A 16,197-nucleotide genomic window follows, 5' to 3' on the forward strand; every position below is an offset into this window, starting at 1 on the left:
ATAATTTAAGACCTAGATTAAGGAATGTACAGGATAGATATTGAAGGTTTTAGGGGGGATAATTGTCGTAGGTACGACATCGTAACTGGTGTAAAACCTTCAATTATTATGTTTAATATATTTTAATTATAGTTTATTAAATGCTAAATTATCTTTTATTAAATGTTAAACATGACTAATACATGGTTTCCCTGCACATATGTGTTATAAAATTTGTATAACCTGAAATACGTATTGTGTGTAAGTTTAACCTCAAAATCTATATAGTCGAAAACAGTAGAAAACTCTATAATGTTCGTATATTAGATTTATTGTACTATAATTTGGTATATATGAAGGGTTCTGGAAACTTACTGTAAGGTTTATTATCCAGATACATGTAGAGACATTAGGAATGTTGGAGAAATTTCTATGTGTTTTGGTAAACAGTAAACGAAAGTTCGAGGTGGATCCATTACTGGAGTACTTCATTCGACTAGCTGGTAAATCGATGTTTTGAGTGTGTTCCATTAAGTGTTGTAAGAACCCTTCCAGAAATCGATAATTCTAGATCAAACAGTATACATATCGAGCTGTCAGTCAGTGAGTGTTGGACTCGGAGTCAGGTTGGACTCAAAGGTAAGTGATGGACTGCGAGTGACTGTTGGTCTCTGAGGTGGAGTCAGGGAATTCAAGAGAGTGTATGTTATAGTGCGCGAGTCAGTGCAGTTGATATCTGTACCTGTCAGAATCAACTTCAGGGTACTCCGCTATTAAGTGTTGTGTCACTTGGTAGTGTGTTTAGTTGTGTCTTGTGACTTACAGTGTCAATAAAGTAGTTTATATAAGGAAGTGAACGTGTTCTCGTGTGATATTTATTTCTGTCAAATAGGATCGCATTGCAGAACGATATCAAGAGAGTGTGTATTATAGTGAGCAAGTCAGTGTTTTTGATATCTGTACTTGTCAGAATCGACTTCAGGGTACTCCGTTATTAAGTGTTGTAGAGTCACTTGCTATTGTGTGTTTGTGACTGACAGTGACAAAGTGGTTTACACAAGAAAGTGAACGTGTTCTTGTTTGATATTTATTTACGTCAAATAAAATCGCATTTGAGAGCGATAGTAAACTTGATCGAGGAGTATATTTTGGTAGGATGTTTTACCACACAGCGTAGTTTTATATGTGTACAGTTATTTTCACCCCAAAGCGCATTAAAACAGTCTTTTCTTCAAGGTTATGGACCCCCACTGCACTGTAAAGTGTGCAGGAAAGTGGAAATACTCATCTAAAGTGGAAAGAATTAACAAACCAGCCAGAAGCGTGGTGTGAGCACGCAGGCCATAGTGTGAAAGTGCTAAAATTTAGGAATTTTCCTTGCTAAATGTTACGTTTGTGTGTCGGCATACACTTATTAAAATGTAATATATTTTTGATCCTCAAGATGACCTCTATCAGCATTGAGAAAGATCTGAGTCATATATTTTTGTCACCTGTGATGATTTTGTTACAGATTTTTCGTATTTTCTTGTTTATTTTAATAACCATGTTTTCCTCTAAACTGACATTATGCCTCACCTTGTATCATTTTTAGCTTTCAGTTGACCTCATTGTGTCCATATTAGATATATGTTCCCCATCAAAACCAGGGTATAATCTTAAAGTTATTTTTCATAGTTTGAACTGAGTACGCCTGGGAGCAGCTAACTAGTCTGGGGCAGATTACCTCGATGGTAGGAAACGGGGACAATAGGTGCAACAAACATACACTTAATAATATCTTACTAATAATAAGCTCTACAAATTGGTTAAGTAGTCTTAAAATAGCAGTGGAAAATAATAGGACACATATGAAAAATTTGGAACTCGTAGCACAGTGCCTTAGTAACAGGCATTTACCTGGACTGACAAGGTTTGAATACCAGAGGAACCAAGCCACAGAATTTTTACCTGAAAACTAATGTGGTGCTAGGAAGGGTATCAGGCCTTAAGCCCTTACCCAAAATGGCTCAGTCAGAGTAACCCCAGGCACTACAGAAATACAGTTGAAACTGGTTAAGACGTCCCTCTCTAGTGCGTTTCCCTGCTTATTACGTCATTATTCCAAAGTCCCAGTCAATGTCCTATTAAATACATTACATGTTAAAGAAACCTGGATAGCAGATTTATGTCACTCTTTAGTACGTTCATAATATTCCCACCATAAGAAATTTAAATTAATATTCCTAGCCATGTTGCACACGCGATGCGCCATTTTGACTGGCCTGGGTGAGGATTTGGTAGAGAACTTAATTTCACAGCCCTAGCATGTCGGCCTACAGCTGCACGGAGCGTCAGTCTCAAGCCAGTCTTTGATGTGGGCGCGTGTTTGTTTGGATCGCACAACAGGAGCTCGTGTGACGTGTTGGTGCTTAATTTTATGATCGTAAGTTCATTGTGTAACAACGTTCGTAAATTAGGACAACAGCTGATGTGTTGGTGCTTAATTTATGTCCTATTAAACACACGCAAAAGAAACCTGGATAGCACATTGATGTCGCTCTTTAGTATGTTCGTAATATTCTCACCATAAAAAATTTAAATTAGCGTTCCTGGCCACGTTGCGTGCACGTTGCACCAGCGATGACTGGCCTGGGTGAGGATTTGGTAGAGAATTTCACGGTCCTAGCGTGTTGGCCTACAGCTGCAGCGAGTGTCAGTCACGAATGAAGAGGTATTTTATGACACAAACGAAAAGACAGCAGGATCATCTAATAGGTCGTATACTTAGACATGATGGGTTATTGAAGAAAATAATAGATGGTTCCATACAGGAAAAAAATTATAGACGACGATCAAGATTAGAGTACATGACACAAATATTAGATGACACGAGTGCGACTGCTAAAATGAACTGAAACATGAAGAATGGACAGCTGCTGCCAACCAGCCTCACAGCGGATGACTAGAGAGAGCGAGAGAGAGAGAGAGAGAGAGAGAGAAGTTAATTGTGTAACAACATACATAAATTAGGGCTAGTGTACTTACGCATAGTGATTTGCAGGAAATTCAGTTATGGATAAGAAGAAAGCTACACATTTTATAAATGATGAAAAATTAAAGTTTATTGAGAAAGCGGATGCTAATCCACACATGAAACATGTGCAAATAGCCCAGATGTTGGAGATTCCTACCATAACTTTAAACATAATTACCGACGTGTACAGTTCACATATCTAAGAACGCTTTTCCTTGATGATTTGCTATGTTGGTGTTCTTAAAATGTATTACCATATTTACGCGAATAATCCCCACATATTTTTAAAAAAAATTTGAGGCACAAAATTGGGGTGCGGGTTTTATTTGCGTTAAGGTTGGTAACACACTCCTGGCTCACCTAGTTTTCGATGCTGAGTGTACAGTTATACTTTGTGCAACTGTAGATGGAAGAAAACTGTCCCCATATGTCATATCTAAACAGAAAACAATTCAGACTTTTAAGTCTAATCAGACTTTATATTTTTTTAAATAGTACCGTATTTTACAGAGTAATTTAAATTCAAAATTTTTCCGTGTTACGATAGAACGCGTCTTCCGGAACGTGCAGGGGTAGCTTTCCGCATTTTCACTCACTTCGGTGTGTCTATAGTGTGCTTCATAGTTGAAAATAGAGTGAAATCATAATTCTTTTGTATTCAGTGTTTTAAGGAACGCTACAATATCACGTAGCAGGCAGTTCGCGGAAAAGCAGAATCCGCGAAAACTGGTGAGGGTTGGCATTTCTGAATTACAATATGGTAGTTAATTCAAAATCACGTAATTGGAAGTCCGATTTCTGTATTACAAAGACTTTGAATTAACGAGGTTTTACTGTATCGCAAAACAAACATCAGATTTCGCCGGTGTGTCTATTTCACGTGTTTACATTGCATGAAAAGAATTATCCACCACCGGTTGTGTTACTGTCCAGTAAAAAGAGACCATGTGTGAGAAGGGTTTTAGACGTGGAGTGTGACAAACTTGTAATTTAGGAGGGGATTCTAGTGATGCAAGAAACAACGAATCTTCCCATCTACAGGGAATCGAGCCTATTGCAAGTTCAGATTAATGAAATACCTGTCACGAAAGTTTCATCAATGTTCGTACTATTAAAACATCTAGATTATGTCCAGGGATTAGATGTACATTTTGTTACTTTTTCTATTGTATTGCAGAACAGGTTATCGGCACTTTCCTCAGGGCACTGTATAGCAACTGGGCTTTCAAGCAGGAATCGAAACTGCTCCTTCTTAACACAAATCTAGTATGCGATTATGTTATCGATACCAGAACAGATGTTGCACCTTACATTTAAAAAAAAGCCATGGGAGGTCTTGGGATTGCCTATTACTGTTTTGGTCCTAATGTAAGACTGGAAACGTTATGTTTTCGTGTTAAAATGCCAGAAACCGCAGTCGTTTTATTTGCATACATTACATTTAAATGGTTTGTATCATTTCCAACTTGTACTGACATGTGCTGCGAGCGCGCTTTCCAGCTGAGCTCAAGGTCACGAATAATTGTAATTTCTGAAGTTTTGATGGTTTTTTTTTTCTCTTTCCAATTTGATTGGATTAGTGACGGGCAGAATTGAATATAATGCATTCAGAAACGTTTGAGAATCTATACTTACATTCAAAACCATGTTCTCAAGTCCAACATAACCTTTAAAAGTCGATGTAAGCCTAATTAACGCGGTACAAGATTTCCCGAAACTTGACTATGAACAGTATTAAATTACAGTAAATTACAATGGAAGATTAAGAAAAGAAGGGATTTCGCGATCATGTTGGGTGCTTTTGTATCTAATGTGCTTTATTTTATTAGACGAGAGAATTAAAAACTACCCGTGGTTGATTGTCACATGGCTTGGTGTTATTACATTTTTCGAAGAGTTGGCTAATCAAAGTTGCTGAACTGAAAGTTTACACGGGAAACTGACGAAGATTCCCTTGTAAAATTGAATATAAAGTATCGAGATTTTGAACTCGCGTACCGGTAATTAATGTTTGATGCCGGTTTTGTGGTCTAACTTGCCTGCCTCTCATCTGGAGGGTCCGGTTCAATTCCCAACCAGGTCAGGCATTTTTACCGGGATATAAGGGCTGGTTCTAGGTCTACTCAACCTACGTCATTACCTTTAGTTAAGGAGCTATCTACAGGTGATTTTTATCATCTCAGGCAAAGCAGCTATATCCGTAAATTTATATGTTCATATTTGCGTAAAGACCACGTGGACCTTGCGGAGTGATACGAAATGCTTGTTTAAGCCTACGTTACTCTTTCGATGGCAGGAATTTTAGTTCATTTCATTTTTTTTTTCAAAATGAGCCTTCCTAAAATGAGGGTGCAGGCATTATTCAACGGTGGGGATTATTCGGGTAAATACGGTATTTTATTATTTATTCCATTAATTATAATTGTAAACACTTGTTTGTTTCCATCGTAATTATTTTTACGTTCAAATCTAACCTTAAATTAAACAGCGTAATTGTTTTTCACTTTTTAGCATGTTCCCTCATTTTTTTTTCAGTCCCCACAAAAACATCCTAACCAGTTTTGACTGTAACTGAGTTAAGCTGAGGAAAATTAATTCATGTAAATGAGTGAGTAAGCATTTATATGAATAAATTAAGTTACAGGTTATGAGCCCAGCAAGTTTCATGACAAATACTATCCAGGATTATGATTTCTAAAGCAGTCAAGTCAGTCTACTTCATAACATACCTATCTCTGGAGGAAGAACTGTTAGTCGATTTCCCTGAATATGAAGCTCGCGCAGACGACTCAAATCTCCCACCTCCTTGGGCAACTCCACAAGATCATTATCACGCAACACTAGCTGAAATAAAGAGTACTCTCAAAATATAAAATTATCATAACAGTAGGAGAAACCGACATCCACTCTTGGATTAAAGGTATTAAGGAAAATAAATAGGGACTTCAAAAGGACAATTGTTATTATAAGAAATGAGAAGGGAGATATCACCAAGACCAAAGTAGTTTACTATGTTAAGAACTGATGATCATCATTAAACAGTATTGCAAAACATATTAGTATATTTAACCTAAGTTGAGCAATTTACAACATTATAATTTATGGCAATAAAACAACTGATATGCAAAACTAGAAAACAAAAATCAATTATACGAGTTCTGACACAGACAGGTCATGAAGGTTGTGGATCACACTGTAAGCCTATAACAGTTACACAGATTAAAGAAATACTTCATTCTTGAGACATCCATTACATAGTGATGATAAGAATTAACAACAAATGATAAAGACTTCACTACAATTTTTATAGAAAACAAGTTACCTCAGTGGAGCACTTTTAACCGATTATATCGGTCATCTTCAGCAACCAGCTCCCAAGACAGAAACATTAGATTGGTGTCTGTTACCAATATTATGGTTAGAAAGGCAGTTTCGACTAATGGTGGTGTTTGTCTAACTATTTTTTTTAAAAACCCTGTTAAGCTTTTCAGTCTGCCAAAACTAATTTTGAATAAATACATTTATAAACTACCTGAAAAATAACATATATGGTAACAGAATTATATCTGGAAAAGAAACAACCTAATTAAAAGAGAATAAATAAATAAATAAATAAATAAATAAATAAATAAATAAATAAATAAATAAATAAATAAATTCTACTTGAAAACAAAAACTGGGAGACCTAAAAATATAAACTGTAGAAAAACTTAAATATTTAGGTGAAATAAGCACATATACCTGAACGAGAAACCAGCAAGGCAAAACAGAATAGATAAACTGGTTACAGCACAGCATACATATAATAAAAAGTGTCTCTTAATAGCAACCTAATTGAAACACTACAAAACAGTCATCCGGCAACTAATTACATATGCCTGTGAAACATTATTCACACAGTTGCAATAGATACAGTACTCAAGTTATAAAGGAGAATAGTGAGAACATGTTTAAATAAAAATTATCACGTAAACGGAGTCTGGAGACTAACTTCCAATGAAATAGATTATAAAGAAATTAGCAGTTACCCGCAGCTTCGCTCGCGTGGATTTCGTAAAATAATAAAAGTAATCGTTCCTCGATACTGTACTAAGATATTATCTGAAAATCCCTAAAGTATAAACATTCACCGACAAATTGAGTTTCAATTACCCCGGAAACTCTTTGTAAACCATGTTTGTGTTATTGCCTTTTGGGGCTAAATAAAAGTTTATTTTTAAAGGAGATTCCAAATATCTATCTCCACGTCATAACATTTTCAGTTTTTGAGATAGGCTATAAGAATGCCCATAAAAAAGAATTTAATCCCTTTATCAGTCCTTCCCATTTTCCAAAAACAAAAAGGAATACATGTTCCTTTACTTTTAAAGGAGATTCCAAATACTAATTTTCACATTTGTAACATCATCAGTTCTTTGTTCACTTCTTTTCACCACCCGTTAAGTGCCTTTTTCCAAAAACAAAAAGTACGTATTCCTGTATTTTTAAAGGACTTTCCAAATACCAAGTTTCATGTCTGTAACATGTTAAGTTTTTGACATAAACTCTAGATATACCAGTACTCATTTTCAAAATTCACCCACTTTTCAATTCTTTTCAACCCCTTTAAGTGCATTTTCCAAAAACAAAAAAGTATACGCGTTTCTTTATTTTTACAGGAGATTCAAAATACAGTACCAACTTGCACGTCTGTAACATCTTCATTTTCTAAGACATAAGTATCCTCTTAAACAGAATTCAACCTCTTCTTTACTTAATTTTACCCCTCCCCACCCAAGTCGATTTTCCGAAAACAGAAAAATACGTGTTTATTTTTAAAGGAGATTCCAAATACCAAGTTTCACATCTGTAACTTCTTTTATCTTTTAGAGATATAAGTATCCTCGCAAAAAGAATGTTTGCCACTTAAGCACCTTTTCCCCTTACGAGTACACAATCAATTGGAATGCCTGCGGCTCTTGAAGTTTCAAACCAACTTTTTACAATTTTTTCCATTCTCTCGTATTTGCAGTATGACGCATACATCCTTTTCTTGGAGTTTGATCTGCATTCTGAAGCACTTGATGTAATGCTTCCTCTGTTTTTCACAATGGTATTCAGCGTGGATACAGGAAGCTGCAATTCGCATGCGAATGAAACACGTGTTCCGGGGTACGAATCAACCTTTTCTAATATTCTAACTTTCTCATCCGTAGTGAAAGTTTTTCTTTCCTTCTTTTTTTTCCCATTATTAGCAGGAAAACAATAAAGCAATAACAAAGAAGGATTAACAAATACACACAACAGGAAAGGAAGATCGCAGCAATTCACTTTGATTGCTCGACTCACATAACAAGAACAAAAAAACGTAACAAATAACAAAAATAAATGTGACGAATCGGTGACAATAACTTTAACAACTCCAACAACAAATGCAAGTGTAAAACAATAACCGTGAAATAACGAACTCAGGCAAGACAAACACTGAATCACTTGATAATGTCTCCTTCTGGCTTATACTGTACTTAATAATAAAGCAAACACCTGATATCTCCTTCTTCTTTGAGGTTTTGTAGGGCTCTGCATTTTGCCATTATCCAGGTACTGTATGTGCGGTATTATACATGTTTTTGATTTCTATTGTGTGTTTGTTTACTTGCATTCAAAAGACGTAGGAATATGGTGAAATGTTTGTGTGTATGTGACATTTAGAGAGTTAATTCAACTCGCTGTCAGATTTGAAAATAAGGTTTAGGACGTTGTGGAAAACACCTGATATCAAAGAATGCGCTGCGTTGGTTAAGCAGAAGTTCAATACTGAGAGTTCTAAGAGTTATTATAGACCATGGTTGATTGATTTGGTCATCATGCCATGGTTACTTAAAGCGTTTTAGGTTAGTTGCGACGCCATTTTACCTCAAATTTTACCTAAAATGTCACAAATGTAAATTTGAGGATTTTAATACATTGTGAGCATAGGAAATCTCAGGGGCCAACAAAAATGTTGTAAAAGACAGGAAATCGTAAAAGCTGGTAACGTAAATGCGGGGCAATACTGTAGTTATTAGATGGGCAGATTCTGTACAGGAAAGTATAATGTTCAATAACTCCCACATCAAAACACTGTTTGAATTGGGGAGAAGTTACCTCAGGTGATGGTGGATACCTTTTAACCCACATTATCATCCTGAAATGAAATCTCAAATCCATTATTATGTAGCAAACATCAGAACAAAGAACAGCATAGAAAGGATGATAGAGGTCTGGAAAAGACAGTTTCCCGTTCTTAGCTGGGGATTGTGAATCAAATGTCAGACAACCTGTTTATGTTGACTTCACGTGCCATGTTTTATAGCTGTATTCAAACAAAATTGCATACGAGCGGGTTTAAAAACCACATGGTTCTACCACTGCCTCCTAGATTTGTATTGTTCATTACTCTCGTGATAATTAACAACATATTACCTAACACATCTCAGCAAAAGTCTGGAGAACAGTAAGAATGTTACTGTTTAATTTTAAATATGGTGTTACCACACAACTTGTTAGTACTCATTTAAAAACTGTTGATGAAACCAGGGTCCATACAGTCTGCACAAAAACATAACCAGCTTCACTGTAGATATTCACAGAAATCTGCACTTTGTAATGAAATTAATTCTTTAACAATGCAAGTTCGGCATACCAGTATGGTTCTCAAAAAGCATATTAAGGAAAGTATCAGACCAATACTACATGTAGTAGAAACTAACTAGGATTTAACTTACAATTTGCAAATTCTTGAGCTGTCCTATCTCAGGAGGGAGAAATTCAAAGTCATTATCTCCAAGATAAAGAGCACGAAGCGTTTCTGGAACATAAGAAATTATTGTTTCAAAAATACCACAGTAAACAGTACAGTGTTTTCTATTTTTGATGGGAAAGAGGTAACTGACCAACATACTGGAATTCAATAATGATATTGGTGTTGTCAGCCAAGAGTTATCACATGAAATTTCCCTCATTCTGTGGATATACGAAAGGCAATGGGTTGGGATAGAGTGCCTTATCTGAAGTATTTATTTGTTTATTACTGTTTGCATGAAGAAGCTATACCAAATGAATGGAGAGTTGCAATTGTAGCCCCAGTGTACAAAGAAAAGGGTGATAAACATAAAGCAGATATGACATATTATATTAGATACATTTGCAAAATTACTAATTGGTTTGAGAGACGGCAATTTGGGTGTAGGAAAGGGAGGCTCACCTTGTGGGATTCAGCAAAATATGGCAGATATAGCAGTCAAATGGCCTATCCAAGGCTTTTGATAGGGTATATCATGGGAGAGTACTGACAAAAATGAGGGCTTCTGGCAAATGAGTGGTTGATGAGGTGGCTACATTTCTAGAAAACAGATCTCAGAAAATTAGATTAGGTGAAGTATTGTATTACCTGATCCTGTAATGATTAGGAGAGGGTCTCACAAGGCCTTTATTGGTTTCTTATATAAATGATACGAGTAAATAAATGGAATCAACGATAAGGACTTTTACGGATGATATTATATTTTATAGAGTAATAAATGTTACAGGTATGTGAGCAACTACAAAAAGACCTTGACAATGTTGCGAGACAGGGAGCAAACAATGCTATGACGGTACAAGGGCAGATTGGAAAGTAACGCACAATAATTTTTTTCCCAAAAAGTTTTTTTTTCCTTTTTGCTGGTGGCTTTACGTTGCACCGACACAGATAGGTCTTATGGTGACGATGGGATAGGAAAGGGCTAGGAGTGGGAAGGAAGCGGCTGTGGCCTTAATTAAGGTACAGCCCCAGCATTTGCCTGGTGTGAAAATAGGAAACCACAGAAAACCATCTTCAGGGCTGCCGACAGTGGGATTCAAATCCACTATCTCCCGGATGCAAGCTTGCAGCTGCGCGCCCCTAACCGCACGGCCCCAAAAAGTTTAATATGTACCAAAATCAAATAAATCACAACTGAACTTACATCTTTGACCTACATTTCTGCATAGTTACCAAGTTTCTCAACATATTTCTCTCATTGTGGTACCAGTTTCAATATGCCGTGTTCATAAAAGTCCTTTTGGTTGGAGTATAGCCATCTGCGGACTGCTGATTTCACTTCCGGATCTGTTGCAAAGTGTTAGTCTGCCAAACAGATGAAAGCCTGATGGTGCCAGGTCCGGACTGTATAGTGAATGCTGGAGTACTTCCCACCCAAATTTGTCAAGTTTCTCACGAACAGGAGCAGCAACATAGGGATAGGCATTGTCATGAAAAAGTTTGACATCATCAGCATTAATGCTGTGGTGTCTGTCACGAAGGGCACAATGCAACTTAACCAAAGTTTTAATGTAGGCTGCAGCATTCACAGTGGTCCCGTGTTCAGCAAAGTCCACCAATAACAAGCCAAACATGCCCCAGAATACTGTCACAAGCATTTTCCTAGCAGATTGAGTCACTTTGAATGTTTTGTACTATGGAACCAGCATATTTCCACTCCATAGAGGCCTGCTTGGTTTCGGGGGTCTACAGAAGTAGTACGACCACGACTCATCACCAGCGGTGATTCCTTTCAGAAAGTCATGCGCTTCTGCGGCATAACGCGTTAAGTGATCCATGCTTGTCATCATTCGCTGGCCCTTGTGGTTGTCTGTCAGGTTCTTAGGCACCCAGCGAGCACTAACTTTATGGAATTTCAACGTGTCATGAACAATGTCGTACACCACACCATAGGAAATGTTGAACATCTGCAATAAGGTTTGCAGGTGCACATGCCGGTCGTTCAAAATTGCTGCCTCAATGGCGCAGATATTCTGCAGAGTTGAAACCATTACCAGCTGCCTGGAGCGTGGCGAATCACTAAGGTTCACACGGCTCTCTTGGAAGAATGCACACCACCGGAAGACATTGCTAGGGTCCAGACAATTGTCCCCATACACGCTACGCATGCCCCTGTGAATTTCACTCGGTGTATGCCCTGATCCACAAATATCGAACTACACTTCGCTGCTCTTCACATGTGGAGGACAGTAACATGCGCACCATGTTTGTTTCATAGTTCACGCTTCTCTCACTAGAGCTGCACATGAAAACAAAATACCCTCTGTAGCACAAACTTCAAACTAAATTACTGTGAAATTTCAACATTCCAGGGAAGAAAAAATTATTGTGCGTTACTTTCCAATCTGCCCTCATAAATGATATGAAAAGTCAGGTTGTAAGTTTTACCAAGATAAGTCCTGTCAGTTTAATTACAGTTTTGAAAGGGTGATAACACCTCATGGGGATCACTGTAAGTACTTAGGTGTAAATATAAGCCAAGATCTTCTATTTTTATTTCTCGATTTGTTTTATGTTGCACCAACACAGGCAGGTCTTACGGTGCAAAGATCTTCAATAATAATGTTATTTGCTTTACATTCCACTAACTACTTTTACGGTTTTCAGAGACACCGAGGTGCTGTAATTTAGTCTCCCACAGGAGTTCTTTTACATGCCAGTAAATCTACCGACACGAGGCTGATATATATGAGCACCTTCAAATATCACCGGACTTAGCCACGATCAAACCTGCCAAGTTGGGGTCAGAAGGGCAGTACCTCAACCGTCTGAGCCACTCAGCCCAGCACAAAGATCTTCATTCATTAATGAAGTTGTAATAAGGATGTAAAGGAGAGAGTGAGTCTCTGATTTCTTTTACAATTGGCTTTTCGTTGCACTGACACAGATAGGTCTTAAGGCGACAATGGGATAGCAAAGTCCTAGGAGAGGGAAGGAAGCGGCCGTGGCCTTAATTAAGGTGCAGCCCCAGCATTTGCCTGGTGTGAAAATGGGAAACCACGGAAAACCATCTTCAGGGTTGCCAACAGTGGGGTTCGAACCCACTATCTCCCAGATGCAAGCTCACAGCTGCGCGACCTTAACCACTCGGCCAACTTGCCCAGTATAAGTCTCTGATAAGATCCCAATTAGAGTATGGTTCCAGTGTATGGGACCTACACAAGGTTTACATGATATGTGAACTAAAAAAGATCGACAGGAAGCAGCATGATTTGTTCTGGATGATTTCCAACAAAAGATTATTGTTACAATATGTTGAAAACTTTGGGCTGGGAAGACTTGGGAGTAATGAGACAAGCTGCTCGACTAAGCAGTATGTTCAAATACAACTGGTCTGTTATTCAAAATTATAAATTTCCCAGCTAACTCATTCTCGGTTGCCAGCATTTTGCCACAGTGTGTCATCAGTTGGTAACTAGCACACCCACCAAGATGATGGCTAGTGCATGTAGTGGAGGTCATGTTCCTAGCTGTCAGTGGAGAGATGGCATGGAATGACATTAGAAGATGAATAAGCTTGAGTGGAGCTTTTTAGGAAAGATCATAATATATATGAAGAAAAAATTAGAATTCAACAGGACAAATTGGGGTAAATATTAAGTTATAAGAAGATGAATAAGGGATTGAAATAGTTTATCAAGGGAAATATTTGATAAATTTCCAAGTTGATGGGAATATGCCAACTGGGCAACATCCCAAAATGCAGATGAGTGTTTAACTGATTGATTGATGGTTGTTTTAATGGAAACTATTTTATTTATATATTAAAATGTAAAGATAAAGAAAAGATTAAAAATGAACAATCATTATCACACACAAAATATACATTACGTAAGTCAAAACTCATTGGTCAAATTATAAATGACTTATCGGCCCACTTCCTATGGATAGCAAAAGATAAGATTGGCAAAATTCTCACCACTGCTAATGTGAGAACAAAACATTTCACACTCTTTAAGAAGAGGGTCATGGTGAACATATTTCTACAAGTATATATGATATATATTCCTTCTTACTAGACCATGAACATCATTCATGTCCTTCATGAACTATCCTTAAATAGAATAGAAGAATGATAAAGATTTTACTGATGATATGGCTAGCTCCAGGCTTCTGTATGATCCTTAAGAAGCATTTATAATGGATATCCTTTTCTGCTACAAACAGAAACTCAAAAACTTTTCAAAACAATGAAATGGGGAGTTGATTTTTTTCTCTTTTTTTCTTTTTTTTTTTTCTCTATTGGCTTGACATTGCACCGACAGAGATAGGTCTTATGACAATGATGGGATAGGAGTGGGAAGGAAGTTGCTGCAGCCTTAATTAAGCCTGGTGTAAAAATGGGAAACCATCTTCAGGGCTGCTGACAGTGGGGTTTCAACCCACTATCTCCTGAATGCAAGCTCACAGCTGCGGACCTCTAACTGCACGGCCAACTCGCTCGGTGTGGGGAAATTATCTGCATCAATAATTGAGAGAGAAACAAATATAAACTACTGCAATTTGTTCTTCAAGATCAATAGTGAAGTTAGCATAATACTAACATCTTTAAACAATATTAAGGGAAGAACAGAAGTATGGACTGATGAGTAGTGGCCTGATATTGTACACAAGAATGGAAAAGAAAAGAAAGAAAAGGAAAGAATTGGAATTAGTTTACTTAGCTTCATTTGTAGCTGAGTCCAACTTCCCACATTTCAATTTTCAGTATTAAAGTAGTATTAAAGACCCATAAACAGTACCAATGAGCATATATACTAGCCTCCACTCATATAAGGAAGAGAAATATGCATGTAGAGGTAACAGTTGTCAAACAATGTTTTACCATGTAAGCACATATGGAAGAGTACACATAAAAGAAACATACAATTCAAAACAATTATACGTCCTTACTTGGTAAGTCACTGCTCTCCATCTGTTTCCTATCTGGCTCCATGGCTAAATTGTTAGCTTGCCAGCCTTTAGTCCAGAGAGTCTCAGGTTCGATTCCCAGCTGGGTTGAGGATTTAACCTCCATTAATTCCAATGGCTCAGGGCTGGGTGTGTTTGCCCTCTCAATCATTAGTATTAATCGTAGGTAGAGCCCCATCCTCACAGACACACAGGTCGCCTATACAGCATCAACTCGAAAGACCTGTACCATGCCTCTTCGGAGGTCACACACCATTAATTATTAACCTGTTTCCTACCCTTAAGTTATGTATTTCCTCTAGTTATCTTCTTTACCTAAGCATCTACATATGCAATTGACTTTATGTTGCACCAACACAGAGAGGTCTTATGGCTACGATGGGATAGGAAAGGCCTAGGAGTGGGAAGGAAGCGGCTGTGGCTTTAATTTGCCTGGTGTGAAAATGGGAAACCACGGAAAACCATCTTCAGGGCTGCCGACAGTGGGGTTTGAACCCCCTATCTCCTGAATGCAAGCTCACAGCTGCGCGCCCTTAACAGCATGGCCAACTCGCTCGGTCATCTACATATGAGAGACTATTGCTGCTGGAATGTAAAAGTGGCTTGAGGAGGTCTACCACATATAAGAAGAGTGGGAAAAAAATATCCTTGAAAATGCAACAAAGTTCTAACAGCCAAGAAGATAAGCACTTGATATCTGATGTCATCCATGAAAGCTTATCCCAACATGTCTACAATGATTATTTGATGTAACAGAAGTTAACAGTACAGATTGTAAGAACAAAAAGGTACTTTTCTCAGAAGAAATATGCAACAAACACTATATTTCAAGCACATATGATCAATTATATAATTACAAACCCATCATGAAAAAATTTCCTGGCAATGCTGTTTCATCCAGGTTGTTGTAAGTGAGATCTAATACTTCCAGAACAGGAAATGCCCCAAAACCTCTTGGCAGACCACCCAAACGATTCATTCTGAAATTAATTAAGAGAAGTAATTTATGGAAAAAGTATGCTATCAGCCTTTGGGGAAAATAAAAATGAACAATAATATGCTTAATAAGTGGTTTTCCCAGCAACAGATTTAAAAAATTACATTTCACACACAGCATAACAAACAGGCAAGGCATACAAGCAGTGGGTTTTCAACATGTAAGAAAGGAAAACTCATGATAAAATATTGTTAGGAACTTCGTAATGCATGCAATGAATTCTGAGTGACAACAGTCTGTGGTGACTGTTTTGGTACGATAAATATAAATTAAAAACCACTGAAAATTGACCTTATTCACATTAGTTGACATTTTTATTTTTTGCTAGTGGCTTTACGTCACACCGACATAGATAGGTCTTGTGGCGACAATGGGATAGGAAAGGCCTAGGAGTTGGAAGGAAGCGGCTGTGGCCTTAATTAAGGTACAGCCCCAGCATTTGACTGGTGTGAAAATGGGAAACCACGGAAA

General features: G+C 37.5%; 1 protein-coding gene across 2 annotated transcripts in view; it reads right to left on the reverse strand.

The window, feature by feature from the left end:
* The window catches only part of ics (ras suppressor protein 1), a 79,863-nt gene that overhangs the window by 43,850 nt on the left and 19,816 nt on the right, over nt 1-16,197 (reverse strand). For both annotated transcript variants that reach the window (XM_068225492.1, XM_067137782.2), the window contains 3 exons: nt 15,591-15,709; nt 9,742-9,824; nt 5,725-5,839 (listed from right to left, as the gene is read on the reverse strand). In XM_068225492.1, coding sequence (XP_068081593.1) covers nt 5,725-5,839; nt 9,742-9,824; nt 15,591-15,709 — 317 coding nt within the window. The remainder of the gene's footprint in view (nt 1-5,724; nt 5,840-9,741; nt 9,825-15,590; nt 15,710-16,197) is intronic.

This window comes from Anabrus simplex, chromosome 1 (genome assembly GCF_040414725.1).
Source record: "Anabrus simplex isolate iqAnaSimp1 chromosome 1, ASM4041472v1, whole genome shotgun sequence".
NCBI classification, from domain to species: Eukaryota; Metazoa; Arthropoda; class Insecta; order Orthoptera; family Tettigoniidae; genus Anabrus; species Anabrus simplex.